This window comes from Neomonachus schauinslandi, chromosome Y, assembly GCF_002201575.2.
Source record: "Neomonachus schauinslandi chromosome Y, ASM220157v2, whole genome shotgun sequence".
NCBI classification, from domain to species: Eukaryota; Metazoa; Chordata; class Mammalia; order Carnivora; family Phocidae; genus Neomonachus; species Neomonachus schauinslandi.
In genome coordinates, this window is record NC_058420.1 from 4,760,113 (window position 1) to 4,779,756 (window position 19,644).

Below are 19,644 nucleotides of genomic sequence, written 5' to 3' on the forward strand. Positions count from 1 at the left end.
TTTTACTTGGGAGTAAAAATCATACATAAGCACATTTTCAAGTATTTGTATACTATAAAAGCCTAACCCTCTGTTCCTCATCCATCAACACTCTCTTAGGATGTCATCCTTCCACATACCCACTCTACAATTTTTGGTGATCTGCAGAAAAAGCATTTCAGATCACCAACACTGTAGACTTCTCTTAGTTACCTTCTGGAGTGACAATACTCTACTGCAAACTCCACTTTCAGATAAATTTAATATTGTTTCTACAACTGAGTTCACTTCCAATTGCAGAAGATATATGACACAGCTTTGAGCAATGCTTTACATGTTACCAGATCAATTCTTTCCCCAGCCCTCCTGGCTATACCTGTCATTATATCACGAAAAAAGTGAGGGTACCAGATAAATACACCTTCAATTTCTCCTCCTCTAATCTTTAAATTTATAACTCAATTCTTTTCCTTTCAGTCTTTAAGATGTTCCTACTCAAGGGTACTTTTGCTATGTGTGTTCTAATGTTTCTCGCCCCAACATGCTAAAATTTCTACACCTTCATCACCCCATTCTACTTTTCTTTCACAGTAAAGTTTTACTGAGAAATATATTTAGGGGCTCCTGGTTGGTGTGGTCGGTTAAATGATTTTTGCTCAATTCATGATCTCAGGATTTTAAGGTAAAGCCCCTCACTGGGTTCTGTGCTAGGAATGGAGTCTGCCAGAGATTCTCTCTCCCTCTCCCATTGCCTCTCCCCCACCCCTGCTTGCTCTCTCTTTCTCTGTCTCTCTCAAAAAAATCTAAGTATATATTTTTAAAAAGAGGTATTTTAAGAAATTCAAGGTTTTGTGAAGTTGTTCCTATAGACACAAAGGTGGCCAAAGCAGAATGACTAGATAAAATACTTTTAGTTTTTTTCTAACCTCCAATCAGATCAGTTTACATTTTTACTTAATGTATTATTTTATATGTATATACAATATTAATTACTTATTCTTCAATAAACGCTTGGAGGTCTAATTGGCTGGTGCCATTAATATGAAATTTCAAACAAAAAACCAGATGTAGTTGAAAGTATAGTTTTAGAGACAGTCTGCCTCTTCACAGAGTTGAACTTTCAGGTCATTTCACTATTGAGACCAAAATAGTCATCTCTTTAGATCTGAATTTTCACACACAAAATAGGGAGTAAGAGTAATCCACCAAATATGTCTAATATTGATGATTAAATGATACAGCATATTTGACCATTAAACATGCATACCCACAATACAAAACATCAAACTTGGGAGTGAAAATAGAGCATTGTGGGCGCCTGGGTGGCTCAGTTGGTTGCGTGACTGCCTTCGGCTCGGGTCATGATCCTGGAGTCCCTGGACTGAGTCCTGTATCGGGCTCCCTGCTCAGCGGGGAGTCTGCTTCTTCCTCTGACCCTCCCCCCTCTCATGTGTTCTCTCTCTCTCTCAAATAAATAAAATCTTAAAAAAAAAAAAAGTAGAGCATTGTAATTTTCTTTTAAAATTTGCGGGGGGTGCCTGGGTGGCTCATTGGTTAAGCGTCTGCCTTCAGCTCAGGTCGTGATCCCAGGGTCCTGGGATTGAGTCCCACATCGTGCTCCCTGCTCCGTGGGGAGCGTGCTTCTCCCTCTGCCTCTCTCTCTCATCTCTCATGAATAAATAAATAAAACCTTTAAAATAAAAAATAAAAAATAAAATTTGCAGGGATTCCTGGGTGGCTCAGTTGGTAACCGTCTGCCTTTCAGCTCAGGTCATGATCCCGGAATCCTGGGATTGAGCCCCGTATCAGGCTCCCTGCTCAGCAGGAGTCTGTTTCTCCCTCTCCCTCTGCCACTCCCCCAGCTTGTGCTCTCTCTCAAATAAAAAAATCTTAAAATTTGCTGTACAAAACCACATTATTCTTTTAACCTTTTTATTAATAGCAAATTGAAAAATTATATAAAAGAGGAAGAAGGAAAAAAATGTAGAGAGAAGAATAAAATTACCCTAAAGAACCCATTATCTAGCATCTATAATTATCAACAAAACATCAGATTTTTTCACTGAATCTTCAACTCACTCAGTCTGACCATACCTCCCCAGAATTACATTAGAGAAAGATCGCAGACATTATATTTTATTTAAAATACCTCAGCATATGAGTCTTCTTTGAAACAAAACCCACAATACTATTATCCTACCCCAAATTCTAAGTATCAAATATCTAGTTATTATTGAAATTTCTGTGATGAAAAACCAATCTATTTCTAAAACAATCTATATCCTTAAAGCATTTTATCTTCAGTGAGTAATTTAATAAAACTAATAAATGAACTAAAATTTAGTGTGAAGTGAATGACACATTCAACCCTTGGATCAAATCTCAGTGTATCCTGAGAACATTCAGCGATGTTCATCAGGATGATACCATGGCAGAGAAGAGTTTTTGTCACTTATGGTGGTTATGTTTTTCACAGTCGGAGAAGAGATGGGAACTACACCAATTAAATCTTTTCCTTTTATAACCACCTGTCTTTATACATCTTTCAAGTATCAGTTAATAAAAGGTTCAGGTGAGTTTTTCAGACTTAAACAACTGAAACTCGAAAGACTTAAGGGTAACAAGGTGTTCTATGAGATTACTGTAATCACTAGGAAGTATTTACATTTCAACACAAATATAACTTAATAGATGGAACCGAACTTATATTCTCTACTTAAGAATCACTAAGCAATTTAAACTTTAAAAATCAAATGTCAACCATAAACCTTATTAACAATTTAAAAATTTTATTACCGGTGTTATGGGATCTGCACCTTCTACAACTGGCTGACAAGCTTCTGCTACAGCTCGAACATGGCCATAGCCTATGGCAGTTAACAAGAGTTTGGCTATCTTAAGACCATTGAAGTAAGCACCCCTTCGAGTTTCTGTATCTGTATTTGGCAGGAAGTTATTTCTTGTTAACATACTCAGTACAAGAGGTAAGCCACCACTTTTTAAGAAGTGAAATTGAAAGTCAGAGGAATCATCTGCCAAAGGTGCACTAGCAGGCATTAACAAGGCATAAACGACCTGGAAAAAAAAAGAGAAGGGGGCTGTAATAAAAGATGTTAAAAAATAATTTATAACTTCTATTTCCCTTATCATCAATACTAAAAAATTCTTAAATATTTCACAAGATTACATTCTTATGCATATTCTTTGTATTACCATATGATGTAAAAATTAACTTTGAAAAAGACTAAAATGAACCTCTGTTAGGTATAGCACTCGGGAGGCAGAAGGACCAAAGAAAAGTGGTTCAAGAGATGGTCCAAGGTTATTTTCTCCAAGTTTTGCATGATCCAGACAAATAGCTCTTAATTTTTCTACTGTTGTGCTATCTGCAAAGAAAACACAGATCAAAGTAAAAAGTAATTCATATGTTAATATTTCACATTTAATATACTAAAGAGTATTATCTTCATTATAAATCATCATAAATATCAGTTAAGCTGAGTTCTAAGATTAACTGTTAAAATATAACCAGACCTGGACTAGTTAATGATCAACCACGGTTCTTTAACAGTCAACCCAAAACACGAAGGGAACAGTTTCCTATCCAGAGATCTCAAATCAACTATTCCTCCTTCACCCACTGGAGACAGGAAAAACCCACAAAAAACAAACAAAAAAACCCACCCCCAAACCGCACAACACTGAGGAGTAAGTTCTTCCTGAAACATAAACAACACAAGCTCCTGCCACCAAGTTCTCAATTACTTGCCCCATATGATGAACCATTTGTTCTTGCTTTTTAAGAGAAAACTGAGGTACCATTTAAAAGAAACAACTTTCCTAATGTATACCTAACAGTAAAAAAGCTTTGCATTTTCCTTTTGTATAAAGATGTGAGATTTACAAAAAACTGAAGAGATAAAACTAAAAAGATAATCCCTTCTCAAAAGAAAATATAGCAGTAAATCGTCATGATTTCAGATTACAGAAAAATTTCTTCCATATGATGCTAAAAGCACAAGTGACAAGAGGAAAAACAGATTAACTGGACTATATCAAAATTAATCTTGTGTGCATAAAAGTAAACTCCTTATAAAATAAAAAGAAAATGCACAAAATGGGAAGGAATATTTCTAAGTTGTGTATCTGATAAAGGACTTTTATATGAATGTACTATAACATTTGAAATTCAATTAAAAAAACCACTTCAAAAGTAAGCAAACTCTATAATAGACATTTCTCTAAAGATACACAATGGCTGGTAAGCCCATGAAGAAACACTTAACACCGTTAGTCATCAAGGAAATGCAAATGAAAACCTCAGTAAGATGATCCTTTACCACAACTAGTATGACAAATTGAAAAACAGTAATAGTTATCAGTGAAACGTGGAAAAACTGGGTCCCTTATACTTTACTTGTGGGACTAGGAATGGTGCCACCATTTTGGAAAACAGTTTGGCAGTTCCCCAACATGTTAAACATGAAGTTACTAAATCATCTAGCAAATTTTCTCCCCAGTATATATCCAAAAAACCATAAAAAACTAGTACACAAATGTTCACAACAGCATTATTCATAACAGTGGACACAACCTAAGTGTCTACTAGCAGCTGAATGGAACAAAACTGTGATATACATACAGTAAAATATACATTCAACCTTAAAAAGAAATTCAATTCTGACAACGCTACAAATGGATGAACATATCCTTACGCTAAGTGAAATAAGCCAGTCATATAAAGAGAAGTCCCAAAGACTTATATGGGATTATCTAGAGAAGTCAAACTCAAAAGAAACAAAGCAGAATGTGGTTGCCAGTGTCTGGAAAGAGAAGGTTATGTAAGACAATGTTCTTGTGCTTAGGAAATACACACTGAGATGTTTAGGTAAAAAGGTACAGTCCGGGTGTACCTTTTTCTCAGGAAGTTAGAAAAATTAAATAATGATACAGCAAATGTGCCAAAATGTTAACCATTACTGAATATGGAAGAGTATTTGGAAGTTTGTTTTTTTTTTCAAGATTTTATTTATTTATTTGAGAGAGATGGCAAGAGAGTGAGCAAGAGCAGTGGGAAGAGAGAAGCAGGTTCTCTGTGGATCAGAGATCCTGACGTGGGGCTGGATCCCAGGACCCTGAGATCATGACCTGAGCCAAAGGCAGACACTTAACTGACTGAGCCACCCAGGTGCCCCTGGGAGTTTTGTTTTTTTTTAAGATTTTATCTATTTGACAGAGAGAGTGAGAGAGCATAAGCAGGGGGAGCAGTAGGAGAGGAAGAGGCAGGCTCCCCACCGAGCGGGGAGCCCGATGCGGGGCTTGATCCCTGGACCCTGGGATCATGACCTGAGCGAAAGGCAGATCCTTAACCGACTGAGACACCCATGTGCCCCGCCCCTGGAAGTTCTTTATATCACTCTGTGTAGCTTTAAAATTACTGCAACACAAAGAGTGGGTTTTATAACAGGACAAAAAAGATTAAAAAAAAAGATTATTTTTAATGGTAAAGAAAATAATAGCTTTTTCCTTTTCCTTTTTCCTTTGATCATGGGTAGCATGCATGCTCTTGGTGGCTAAAGTTGAAACTGAGGCCTGACGATGTGAAGGAGCAGGTGTATAAACTGGCCCAGAAGGGCGTCACAAATCGGCATGATCCTGAGAGACTCCCATAGTGTTGCACAAACACATTTTGTAAACAGACAATAAAAACTTAAGTCCAGAGGACTTGCTCTTGATCTTCCTGAGGATCTCTACACTTTGATTAAGAAAGATGTTGCTGTTCAAAAGCATCTTAAGAGGACCAGAAAGGATAAGGGTGCTTAATTTTTTTTTTAAGATTTTATTTATTTGTCAGAGAGAGAGTGAGACAGCACAAGCAGAGGGAGTGGCAGAGGGAGATGGGGAAGCAGGCTCTCCGCTTGAGCAGGGAGCCTGATGCAGGGCTTGATCTCAGGACCCTGAGATCATGACCTGAGCTGAAGGCAGACGTTTGACCGACTGAGCCACCCAGGCACTGCAATTCTGATTCTTATTGAGAGCAGCTGTAATGACCAGTTGGCTCAATATTATAAGACCAAATGAGTCCCAATTTGGGGGACCCAAATTGGAAATATAATTCATCCACAGTCTCTGCCCTTGTTTCTTAATAAATTTAACCTATAATCATATGGCAAAAACAGTGCTTTAAATGAAAAACAGTGCAGTGAAGTCATTTAGATGCCAGTATTGTTTAATTCACAAGTAATGTCAAAGACTATACATTTCCCGTTGCTATCATATTAAAACAAAAGTTGAGATATGCATTTCTATATAAACCGTATAAAAAATTTTAGAGTCAGAGCTGGAAAACATATCTGCTACAAATTTGTAGCATTTTTCAAATGTTGATATAAGTGTAAAGAAAATATCAATATTTTAAAATACATTTAACTGTGCAAGTGAGGAGCTTCCATTTAGCCTAAATTTCAAAGCGATTAATCTCCAATGTACTGACATACTGAAAGTCAAATACTAAAGGATACTAAGAAAAGGATGAAGAGAATTCTATAAATTCCTTTCATGCACTGTTCATGGAATGATAACTAGCAGTACCTACCACATCAAAGATAAATAAAATTTATGTTTTATAGATCAACAAAAAATAATTGCAACATTTTGATAGGAAACAAACTTTGAGCCCACTTAGATGAAATCATACCCCCCACCAAAAATTCCATTATTCTCACACTCTAAAAAATTGCACTCTATTATTTTTAGAGTTAGAATTTTGCTAATAAAAGGCTTTTGTGTTGGGGGGGTGCCTAGGTGGTTCAGTTGGTTAAGCATCTGCTTTCAGCTCAGGTTATGAACTCATGGCCCTGGCATCAAGCCCCACATTGGGTTCCCTGCTCAGTGGGAAGTTTGTTTCTCCCTCTGCCTGCCGCCCCCCTGACTCTGCTGCCGATAAATAAGAATCTTAAAAAAAAAAGTTTGTAGAAATTTGTTTTCTCTCTCATTACGTAAACTCCAATGTAATATCCTTCATTATGCCTCTTGGCCCGAATGCCAAAAATTTTATCTGGCCATTTAAAAAAAATTTTTTCCGGGATGCCTGGGTGGCTCAGTTGTTAAGTGTCTGCCTTTGGCTCAGGTCATGATCCCAGGGTCCTGGGATTGAGTCCCACATCGGGCTCCTTGGTTGGCAGGGAGCCTGCTTCTCCCTCTACCTGCTCTGCCTGCCACTCCCCCTGCTTGTGCTCTCTCTCTCTGACAAAAAAATAAATAAAATCTTTAAAAAAAATTTTTTTTTTTCCAAACACTTAAGCTCACCAAGATGACGGAGGAGTGGGAGACCTAAATTTCCTCTGGTCCCAGGAATTCAGCTAGATAGGAATCAAACCATTCTGAACATCTACGAACTCAACAGGAGATGAAAGAAAGGAATAGCAGCAAGTCTCTGAACAGAAAAGTGACCACTTTCTAGAAGGTAGGACGTGCAGAGAAGTGAATCCGCGGCGATATTTGGGAGGACAGACGGCGGGGGAGGGGGCGTCCGTCAGCCACTTCTGGCAAGTGATAGAACAGCAGAGCACAAAATCGGAACTTTTAGAAGTCGGCTGTGCTGAGGGACGTCACTCCAGTGGCTAAGTGGGGGGTGAAACCCTCGCGGGACAGTGTGGTCTCAGGACCCTCTGGGTCACAGAAAGACTGGGGTTACCTGAGTGCGGCAGAGCTCCCAGGTATCGGAGCGGGGAAGCCGGCTGCAGAGATGGAGCGGAGGCATGGGCTCTCCGCTCGTGGTTGCCATAAACTGTGATCCGCGGCACAGTCGGGCCACTGCTCCTCCAGCAGGGACCCAACAAGTGGCAGATCCTAGGAGACTCCCCTTCCTCCCCCGGAAGGAGCAGTGCGGGAGCGCAACTCAGGGATCTGCTGGGTTTGGAGACTCTACACGGGGTCATGTGCCAGAGATAGAAACGCTTGGTCACAGGCCAGGTGAGCACAGAGTGCGGCTGGAGACCGGGGAGACAGGAGTGATTGTTTTTCTCTGAGGGCTCACTGAGGAGTGGGGCCTGAGCTCTAGGCTTCTCAGGGGCCAGAGATTGAGAGGCCGCCATTTTCTTTCTCCTCCTCTTAACGCTGAGCGGAAAGCCTTCAGAGAACTAAAGCTACCACAGCAAACCCAAGCAGATTACTGAGCCTGGCCCCTGGCAAGCATGGTGCAATTCTGCTTCCGGCAAAGACATTTGAGAATCACTGCAACAGGCCCCTCCCCCAGAAGATCAGTAAGAATATCCAGCCAAGACCAAGAACTGCAAAACTGCAGTACTAGGGGAATACAGCACATAGAATTCAAGCCTTTTTGACCATCATTCTTTAGTCTTTCAACTTTAATTTTCTTAATTTCTCTTTTTTCCCTTTTTTCTTTTTTTGAATTATTCTTTTTTCCTTTTTCAACCAACTTATCAATGCCTTTTCTGAAATTTTTTAATTTTCATTTTTACAGTCATATTCCAACCCTTCACTGTATTTAATGTTATTTTTGTGTGTATATATACATATATGTTTTTCTTTAAAATTTTTGAAGCACTTTCTTCTAACAGACCAAAATACACCCAAAATCTAGTGTGTGGCTCTGTTCTATTCACTAGACTGATCATCACCACCCACCACCCACCCCCTATTTCGGCTCTCTTCTGATTTATTTAGTGTATATTTCTTTGGGGTCACTGTTACCCTTTTAGCATTTTGTTCTCTCACTCACCTATTCTTCTCTGGACAAAATGACAAAATGGAAAAACTCACCTCAAAAAAAGAGCAAGAGGCAGTACTGACTGCCAAGGACCTAATCAACATGGACATTAGTAAGATGCTGGAAATACAGTTCAGCATGACGATTATAAAGATACTAGCTGGGCTTGAAAAAAGCATAGAAGGTATCAGAGAATCCCTTTCTAGAGAAATAAAATCTAACCAAGTCAAAATCAAAAAGACTATTAATGAGGTGCAATAAAAAAATGGAGGCTCTAATTGCTAGGATGAATGAGGTAGAATAGAGAATTAGTGATAGAGAAGACCAAATAATGGAGAATAAAGAAGCTGAGAAAAAGAGAGATAAACAACTACCTGATCACGAGGGGAGAATTAAAGAGATAAATGATACCATAAGATGAAACAATATTAGAATAATTGGGAAACCAGAAGAAGAGAGAGAGAGGCAGAAGGTATATTGGAGCAAATGAAAGTGGATAACTTTCCTAACTTGGGGAAGGAAACAGGCATCAAAACCAGGAGGCACAGAGAACCCCCTCAAAATCAATATAAATAGGTCAACATCCTGACATCTAATAGTAAAACTTACAAATCTCAGAGACAAAGAGAAAATCCTGAAAGCAGCTTAGGACAAGAGGTCTGTAACCTATAAGGGTAGAAACATTAGACTGGCAACAGACCTATCCACAGAGACCTGGCAGGTCAGAAAGGACTGGCATGATATAGTCAGAGCACGAAATGAGAAAAATATGCAGCCAAGAATACTATATCCAGCTAGGCTGCCATTGAAAATAGAAGGAGAGATAAAAAGCTTCCAGGACAAACAAAAACTAAAGGAATTTGCAAACACAAAACCAGCCCTACAAGAAATCTTGAAAGGGGTCCTCTAAGTACAGAGAGAGCCTAAAAGCAACATAGACCAGAAAGGAACACAGAGAATATACAGTAACAATCACCTTACAGGAAATACAGTGGCACTAAATTCATATCTTTCAATAGTTACCCTGAATGTAAATGGGCTAAATGCCCCAATCAAAAGACACAGGCTATCAGATTGGATAAAAAAAACAAGACCCATCGATATGCTGTCTGCAAGGGACTCATTTTAGACCCAAAGACACCCCCAGATTGAAAGTGAGGGGGTGGAAAACCATTTACTATGCTAATGGACACCAAAAGAAAGCTGGGGTGGCAATCCTTATATCAGACAAATTAGATTTTAAACTGAAGACTATAATAAGAGATGAGGAAGGACACTGTATCATACGTAAAGGGTCTATCCAACAAGAAGATCTAATAATTGTAAATATCTATGCTCCCAACATGGGAGCAGCCAATTATATAAGGAAATTAATAACAAAATCAAAGATACACATCGACAATAATATAGTAATATAAGGGGACTTTAACACCCCCTCACTGAAATGGACAGATCCCTAAGCAAACGATCAACAAGGAATTAAGGGCTTTAAATGACACGCTGCACCAGATGGACTTCACAGATGTATTCAGAACATTCCATGCCACAGCAACAGAATACACATTCTTCTCTAGTGCCCATGGAACATTCTCCAGAACAGATCATCCTGGGTCACAAATCAGGTCTCAACTGGTACCAAAAGACTGTGATCATCCCCTGCATATTTTCAGACCACAATGCTTTGAAACTAGAACTCAATCACAAGAGAAAGTTGGAAAGAACTCAAATTCATGGAGGCTAAAGAGCATCCTCCTAAAGAATGAATGGGTCAACCAGGAAATTAAAGACAAATTTAAAAAATTCATGGAAACAAATGAAAATGAAAATGCAACTGTTCAAATATTTGGGATGCAACAAAGGAGGTCCTAAGAGGAAAGTATATAGCACTATAAGCCTTTCTCAAGAAACAAGAAAGGTCTCAAATACACAACCTAAACCCACAACTAGGAGGTGGAGAAAGAACAGCAAATAAAACCTAACCGCAACAGAAGAGAAATAATAAAGATCAGAGCAGAAATAAATGAAATAGAAATGAAAAGAACAGTAGAACAGGTCAACGAAACTAGGAGTTGGTTCTTTTAAAGAATTTGTAAGACTGATAAACCCCTGGCCAGACTTAATCCAAAAGAAAAGAGAAAGGACCTACGTAAATAAAATCATGAATGAAAGAGAGATCACAACCAGCACCAAAGAAATACAAACAATTATAAGAACATATTATGAGCAACTATATGCCAACAAATTAGGCAATTTGGAAGAAATGGATGCATTCCTAGAGACATATAAACTACCAAAACTGAAACAGGAAGAAACAAAACCTGAACAGACCCATAACCGGCAAGGAAATTGAAGCAGTAATCAAAAATCTCCCAACAAACAAGAGCCCAGGGATGGATGGCTTTTGCCAAACATTTAAAGAAGAATTAATATCTTTTCTTCTGAAGCTGTTTCAAAAGATAGAAATGGAAGGAAAACCTCCAAACCCATTTTATGAAGCCAGCATTACCTTGATTCCCAAAACCAGACAAAGACCCCACCAAAAGGAGAATTATAGACCAATATCCCTGATGAACATGGATGCAAAAATTCTCACCAAATACTAGCCAATAGGATCAAACAGTACATTAAAAGGATTATTCACCACCCCCCAAGTGGGATTTATTCCTGGGCTGCAACATTGGTTCAATATCCACAAATCCATCAATGTGATACACTACATTAATAAAAGAAAGAACAAGAATCATATGATCCTCTCAAGAGATGCAGAAAAGGCATTTGACAAAGCACAGCAACATTTCTTGATTAAAACTCTTCACAGTGTAGTGACAGAGGGTACATATCTCAATATCATAAAAGCCATCTACGAAAAACCCATAGTGAATATCATTCTCAAAGGGGAAAAACTGAGAGCTTTCCCCTAAGGTCAGAAACACGGCAGGGATGTCCACTATCACCACTGCTATTCAACATAGTATTAGAAGTCCTAGCCTCAGCAATCAGACAACAAAGCAAAATCAAAGATATCTGAATTGGCAAAGAAGAAATCAAACTCTCACTGTTTGCAGATGGTATGATACTCTATGTGGAAAACCCAAAAGACTCCACCCCAAAACTGCTAGAACTCATATAGGAATTCAGTAAAGTGGCAGGTTATAAAATCAATGCACAGAAATCAGTGGCATTCCTATACACCAACAAGAAAGAAGAAAGAGAAATTAAGGAGTCGATCCCATTTACAATTGCACCCCAAACCGTAAGATACCTAGGAATAAATCTAACCAAAGAGGCAAAGGATCTGTACTCAGAAAACTATAAAATACTCATGAAAGAAATTGAGGAAGACAAAGAAATGGAAAAACGTTCCACGCTCATGGATTGGAAGGACAAATATTGTGAAGATGTCAATGCTACCGAGAGCAATCTACACATTCAATGCAATCCCTATCAAAATACCATCAATGTTTTCCACAGAAATGGAACAAATAATCCTGAAATTTGTATGGAACCAGAAAAGACCCTGAATAGCCAGAGGAATGTTGAAAAAGCAAAGCAAAGCTGGCGGCATCACAATTCCGGACTTCCAGCTCTATTACAAAGCTGTCATCATCAAGACAGTATGGTACTGGCACAAAAACAGATGCATAGATCAATGGAACAGAATAGAGAGCCCAGAAATGGACCCTCAACTCTATGGTCAACTCATCTTTGACAAAGCAGGAAAGAATGTCCAATGGAAAATGAGTCTCTTCAACAAACGGTGCTGGGAATATTGGACAGCCACATGCAGAAGAATGAAACTGGACCATTTCCTTACACCACACACAAAAATGGTTGAAATGGTTGAAAGACCTCAATGTGAGACAGGAGTCCATCAAAATCCTAAAGGAGAACACAGGCAGCAACCTCTTCGACCTCAGCCACAGCAACTTCTTCCTAGAAACATTGCCAAAGTCAAGGGAAGCAAGAGCAAAAATGAACTATTGGGACTTCATCAAGATAAAAAGCTTTTGCACAGTGAAAGAAACAGTCAACAAAACCAAAAGACAACTGAAAGAATGGGAAAAGATATTTGCAAATGACGTATCAGATAAAGGGCTAGTATCCAAAATCTATAAAGACTCAACAGCCCCCAAAAATAAATAATCCAACCAAGAAATTGGCAGAAGACATGAACAGACATTTCTGCAAAGAAGACATCCAAATGGCCAACAGACACATGAAAAAGTGCTTAACATCGCTTGGCATCAGGGAAATACAAATCAAAACCACAATGAGGTATCACCTCACACCAGTCAGAACGGCTAAAATTACCAAGTCAGGAAACAATGGATGTTGGTAAGGATGTGGAGAAAGAAGAACCCTCCTACAGCGTTGGTTGGAAAGTATGTTGGTGGGAATGTATGTTGGTTCCGCCACTCTGGAAAATAGTACGGAGGTTCCTCAAAACATTGAAAATAGAGCTACCCTATGACCCAGCAATTGCACTGCTGGGAATTTACCCCAAAGATACAAATGTAGTGATCCAGAGGGGCACGTGCACCCCAGTGTTTATAGCAACAATGTCCACAATAGCCAAACTATGGAAAGAGCCCAGACGTCCATGGACAGATGAATGGATAAAGAAGATGTATATCGTATATATTGTATACAGTTTGTATTGTACTACCCACTTTTCTGAATTTTGCAATTAGCTCAGTAGTAATAACAAATACAGGGTTTTGCAGGACATGAGGTTTTGCAGAACATATAGCAGAAACACTGTAAAATGTTCATAAAAATAAAAATACAACTCTATGAAGCAGTAACAGAAAAAAGAGATCATGAAAGTGTTACAAACTAAAAGAAAGTCAACTGAAGAGTGATGCACAAACATTTTTTTTAAAAGGATTTTCCTATTGGGTGCCTGGGTGGCTCAGATGGTTAAGGGTCTGCCTTCGGCTCCAGTCACGATCCCAGGGTCCTGGGATTGAACCCCACATCGGACTCCCTGCTCAGTGGGAACCTGCTTCTCCTTCTGCCTCTCTCTCTCTCTGTCTCTTATGAATAAATAAATAAAATCTTGAAAAGGATTTTCCTCTCATCTTTTTTTTTTCTTTTTAAGATTTTATTTATTTGATAGAACACAAGCAAGGAGAGATGGAGAGGGAGAAGCAAACTCCCTCCCCCCAGGAAGACCAATACAGGGCTTGATCCTAGGACCCCGGGATCATGACCTGAGCTGAAGGAAGATGCTTAACTGGACTGAGACACCCAGGAGCCCCAAAAAATAATTTTTAAAAGGAAAACGGTAATAGTGTGAAAGGCAAAATTTTACGTAAGATAGACTTACCAACATTCTACACAAATATACAACAGCACATTCTAAAGCAAAAAACACACAAAAAAACAAAGAAACCTTCAAACGCACAAATAAGGCCATGAAGAAAGAAAAAAGGAAAAAATTAACGTTTTCACCAATAAGGTCCACTGAGCCCTCATCAACAAAAGACACACACCCATGTCCCCCCAAGAGACTTCATCATAAGATTTCAGAACTCACAGGGAAACAAAACAAAACTAAACAAAACAATCCCAACCTTTCCTAACAGACAGTTAACATATAAACAGCTCAATCTTCCACCAGCCAACACTGCTACTGAACTATAATGGAACAAATATTCAACCTTCAACTCTATGCTGAAACGACTGCATGTAAGAAAAAGAACAAAACAAAAAATATATATCCCTCCGAGTGAGATTTTAGTTGTATTCTATTGAACAATCTTTTAAAAAATGTGCTTCCCTTTATGTATCCTTTATTAGGAGGATGTACTTCAGTAAAATGAGGACTGATGCAAGAAAGAAACATCACAAAGAAACATAGTAGGATTCACCAAAAGAAAGTCTATTACAAAGAAGTTGCAGAACGGTATCTGTATGAAAGAAAAAACTACACTAAAGAAAAAGAAAACAAGAAAATAAGATACATACGACCCTGTGGAAAATTGTTTTATGAAATTACCAGAGGCAGTGTGAGAAACTTAGTAATAAATGCCATAGAAAACTAAGTGAATATAAGGGCTGAATTTTAAAATCTAGAATAAAGAAGTGTAAACAACACAGGAAATGAAAATATTTTCACGTAACTGTTGAGTCACAGTGTTGTATACCTGAAACTAAAATAACATATTTAATTATATTGGAATTGAAATAGAAACTTAAAAAAATTAATAAAATAAAAAAATATTTTAGCAGCCTTTTTAAAATGTTAGTAACATATTTTATTAAGCCCAATATATGTATATTTACAGTTTTGAAAATGTAAATGATTTATCAAGATGTAAGCAAAAAATGTGAGATGACCAAAAAAGGATGTGAGATTAAGAAATATATTTTTGCCTAAAGTAAGTATACAATGCCCAAATGACATAAAAATGATCTGAACATATTATTTAGTGGTAACTAGGCATATGCAATAATAAAAGCTAAATGTTGAAAATGGTTGTTTCTTTGGTAGGGAAATGGAACATAGGGAGGGTGAGGTAGCAGTTCATTATTCTTCAGTGTAGCCTATCAAGAATCCTGACTTTCTGAATTGTATGCATTAGTCTACTAAACCTAATTTAAAAATTAAATGCTAAATACTTAAAAAAAATTTTTTTTAAGGAATCTCTGCATCCAAAGTGGGGTTTGAACTCACAATCCTGAGCTCAAGAGTCACATACTCTCATAACTGAGCCAGCCAGTTTTATGCTAAGTATTCTATCTCATGTACTTGTCAACATCGAGTGGAAGAAGATGGGGGCAGATGGGAGAAAGTCAGACAATTTTCTTACCTGGGGGCATAAGTTTCATAAGTATTCTTGCTCCATCCCTAAGAGGTGGCACATTCAGATTGCTACCTAAGTCTGCAATTTGCCAAAGGAAAGCTATGTACCTGGGATGCAGTGACATTATCTGGAATACAGAAAACAAAAAAGACTTACCTATAACTTAAAGTTTAAATGGTTTTTGTTATTTAAAATTAATCTATTCACTAACCCCAAATAAGCTTTCCACCTGTCTATCACATCTTTGGCATTCTTACTACCTGAAATTATCTGCCTTCCCCATCTTTTCACTTTCCCAAATCCACTGATCCCTTATGATGCAAACTTAATAATTATGTTTTCCAATTACTCAAGCTACTTTGAGTAATTTCTTTGCACCAGTTGTTCTACTGTTTTGTAAACTATAAATTTCACATAGCACTCAGACATTTATACAAAAGGGATTTCACCCCTTGAGGAGTAAAGACTGCTGATAAATCTCTAATCTCATTGCTAAAGGGACTCACATCCCTCTAACACTGAAGCAGCTGGTGCTACTTCAGCTGTGACAATTCTTAAGAGGTAGAGGGATGACAAAATGTGAAGAAATTAAGCAGTTATTGATTCTTTAGGTATGAAAAATATTACTAAGAATTAGAGAAAGACAGCAGATTATATATTTCTTTAAAAACAGTTCCAAAGAAAAGACTTATAATACAGCAGAATTTCCTACAGGTATAAATTTAACAGTATGTTATAGTTCAACTGTAACAGATTCTACCCAAATATTGTACTGTATCTATGGAAAAATTTTATTTTAAACTCCAACATTTAAAAAATCCATCCAGAAGTTACTACTTAACTGCATATATTTATTTGACATTTGCCGCATCTATGAACTTGTAAAATGCTTACAAAAAAACCCATTCCATACATTTCTTTATATTTGCCGTGGAAAGTATAATGCTTCTCATATAGTAGTTAACTTACCACCCCAGGCAAACAGCTTTCCACTTCTGGATTGGGACCATCACTGTAGTGATTACAATGGTTGCCAGGTGATCCAGTTGAAGAATCAGAAGAACTATCGGGGCTTGAAGGCATATTGGAACTTACTTGTGTAAGTTTAGCTGTACCTAAAAATGCTAGAGTATATTAGTAGCAAAGACAAGAGAAAATACGTCCACAAAATACAGAAATTTGTTATACCAAAAGACTAAAAAATATTTCATGCTTTAATTTTAGAAATATTTAAAAAGTTCTGTTCAAAAAAACCATTTAGTAGTTTACTTTTTCCACTATACTAGTGTGATGTTACCTATCTTTTTCAGGGTTATAACCCAAAAACTTAATGGAGAAAACTGTGTATAAGTCTCACTAAACATTTACTGAATGAATGAAAAACAGCTTCAATGTTTAATTCTTTGGGAGTATTTGAAAATTATTTATGTACTTACCAATTTATCTTTTAAGTTTAATTGTCCTATTAGCTTTCTGTCATCTTCAGAATCTATTAGCTCACCACCCACGAAGAGTTCAATTTTTGTATGGGCTACATTTGCTTTAATACAGTTGAGAATACATTGTCATACTGAACCAACTGTATCATTTGTATGAGACCATATGTCCAGTAGTCAACCTGTCTGCCATGGTTTGGAAATCGAACTATAAGAGAGAGGTGTTTACCACGGAATGCTCTAAAAAAGATATATAAATTAGGGACGCCTGGGTGGCTCAGTCGGTTAAGCGTCTGCCTTCAGCTCAGGTCACGATCCCAGGGTCCTGGGATCGAGTCCCGCATCGGGCTCCCTGCTCCGTGGGGAGCCTGCTTCTCCCTCTGCCTCTGCCTCTCTCTCTCTCTCTCTCATGAATAAATAAATAAAATCTTTAAAAAAAAAAAAAAAAAGATATATAAATTAAAAGAATTAAAAAATTTTTAAAAATGTACAATCATATTCAGCAGATTACCAACATGAAGCTGGGACAACTATTTTCTTATTATTATGAGGAAGATACTTAAATTTACTTTTTTTAGAATATTAAAAATAACTTTTTGTTTCTGTAAATTATGAACATCATAGTTAATTTTGGAAATACAATATGATTATATTCCACTGGTTAGTCTTTGTTTCTATGGCTGTAGAACCAAAGATTTCTACTTTATGATAAGTTGTAATAGACATCAGTTATTTTAAGCTACAAAAGTTCAATACCTAAGAATATTTTCAAATGTAGAAGAGATACATTTCAACTTGAGAGTATCAACAGAAATATTAAAATGCATTAACATTACATTAAACATTTACAAAAATTCTTAAAAACAAAAGTCATTCAAAAATACTTAACTTGCAATACTCTCTTCTCACAGATAAGATACAAAACAAAAATATTCAAGAAACATTCTACATTTATTTATAAAAGTGATCACAATTTAAAAAAATCTGACAGTACTTACTCTATAAACTTCTCCCAAATCTAAAAATGCCATTTGAACTATTTTTAAATAAGTTAGCTTGTTTTCTACTTAATTTATAATTATCTGACTTATATTGCATAATACTGAATTTATTTCTAATTTATTATACTAAAATTTAATTTAGTAAATTATTTACTTTATAGTAGTTCCAAAATCAAAAGAAAATTTAGCAAACATCATTTTAAGACTTTCTTCTTCATATCTATTAAATAAGTAGCTTTTTTTTTTAAGATTTTTATTTATTTGACAGAGAGAGACACAGCGAGAGAGGGAAAACAAGCAGGGGGAGTGGGAGAGGGAGAAGCAGGCTTCCTGCTGAGCAGGGAGCCCGATGCGGGACTCGATCCTGGGACTCCAAGATCATGACCTGAGCCGAAGGCAGACGCTTAACGACTGAGCCACCCAGGAGCCCCAAATAAGTAGCTTTTAAGAATTTTATTTTTACTAGTGTGAATGAGTATCATTAAAATAAAAATATACAGCAGCTATAAAATACCATTCCCACTTAATAGGTAATAATAACTTGGAACCAAACCAAACAAAAAGACAGGAAGGGAGGTAGGAAGAAAACAAAGAAAACAGAAAAAAAAAAAGAAAAATTGTACTTAATGACAATATAAATCAAAATTTTCTACTTAAAAGAAAATTACGGGATGCCTGGGTGGCTCAGTCGTTAAGCGTCTGCCTTCGGCTCAGGTCATGATCCCAGGGTCCTGGGATTGAGCCCCACATCAGGCTCCCTGCTCTGCAGGAAGCCTGCTTCTCCCTCTCCCAATCCCCCTGTTTGTGTTCCCTCTCTCACTGTGTCTCTCTCTGTCAAATAAATAAATAAAATCTTTAAAAAAACCCAAAAAACAAAATTACATCTAGGAGAATGTGAATACCATTTTTAAAAGGTAGGACACAGAAATCCAGAATGAAAATTTTATTTACTGCCCCTTTAGCCTATCAAAGTCATTACTTTCTTAAATAATTGGCTAGGAAAATAATAAATGACTGCAAATTAACTAGTGGATCAATTTCTTACAAACCTTGACATAGGCAGAATTGTTCTTTCCTCTGATAATCGCTGTCACATTCATTTATGTATTTCCTTAAAACAGTTAATACTCAAACCATTCGAATGGCTTCCTGTCTTGCACAATTAATACTGTCTTCATCACCATCCAAAACACATAATGTATCATATGAGGCTTTCAAACGATCGAAGCAAGATTGGATGAAGTCTTCATGGATAACCACCTATAAATAATAAGCCAAAGCAAGATAGTTTAGTTGCTTCAGAAACAAATATGGCAGTCAGTAATCTAAAAAATAAAATAAAATTTCAACTTGTAGGTAACTATCAATTACATATTTATCCAGTAATATAATACACAGAAGGAAGCTGCTAACAAGAAAATAAGTGATTAAACCAATTATTAAAAACAACAAGAAAAAAACGTTTGGGACTAAGTGTCAAGTAAGTTAAACTTTTGGCCATCTCAACATAAATAATGAATTATTTTGTTTGAAATAATACTAACCACCTAAGGGTAATTACCAAGCCAACAATCTTTCAGTTAGTATTTTATAAGGGACAAATGTGGATTAAATACTTAAATATTTTGACAAGAGTTAAAAAATTAATTTCTAGTTATAAGTTTAAAAATCTTCCTCTAAACACAAGA

At 37.0% G+C, this 19,644-nt stretch overlaps 1 protein-coding gene across 1 annotated transcript in view; it reads right to left on the reverse strand.

Annotated features, from left to right (window-relative positions):
* LOC110581157 (probable ubiquitin carboxyl-terminal hydrolase FAF-X) overlaps positions 1-19,644 on the reverse strand; it is a 103,102-nt gene that overhangs the window by 60,590 nt on the left and 22,868 nt on the right. Inside the window, 8 exon segments of the mRNA XM_044912041.1 lie at positions 2,776-3,054; positions 3,235-3,365; positions 15,526-15,646; positions 16,489-16,634; positions 16,952-17,131; positions 17,134-17,195; positions 19,006-19,036; positions 19,039-19,216. Of these exon segments, the coding sequence (XP_044767976.1) occupies positions 2,776-3,054; positions 3,235-3,365; positions 15,526-15,646; positions 16,489-16,634; positions 16,952-17,131; positions 17,134-17,195; positions 19,006-19,036; positions 19,039-19,216 (1,128 nt within the window).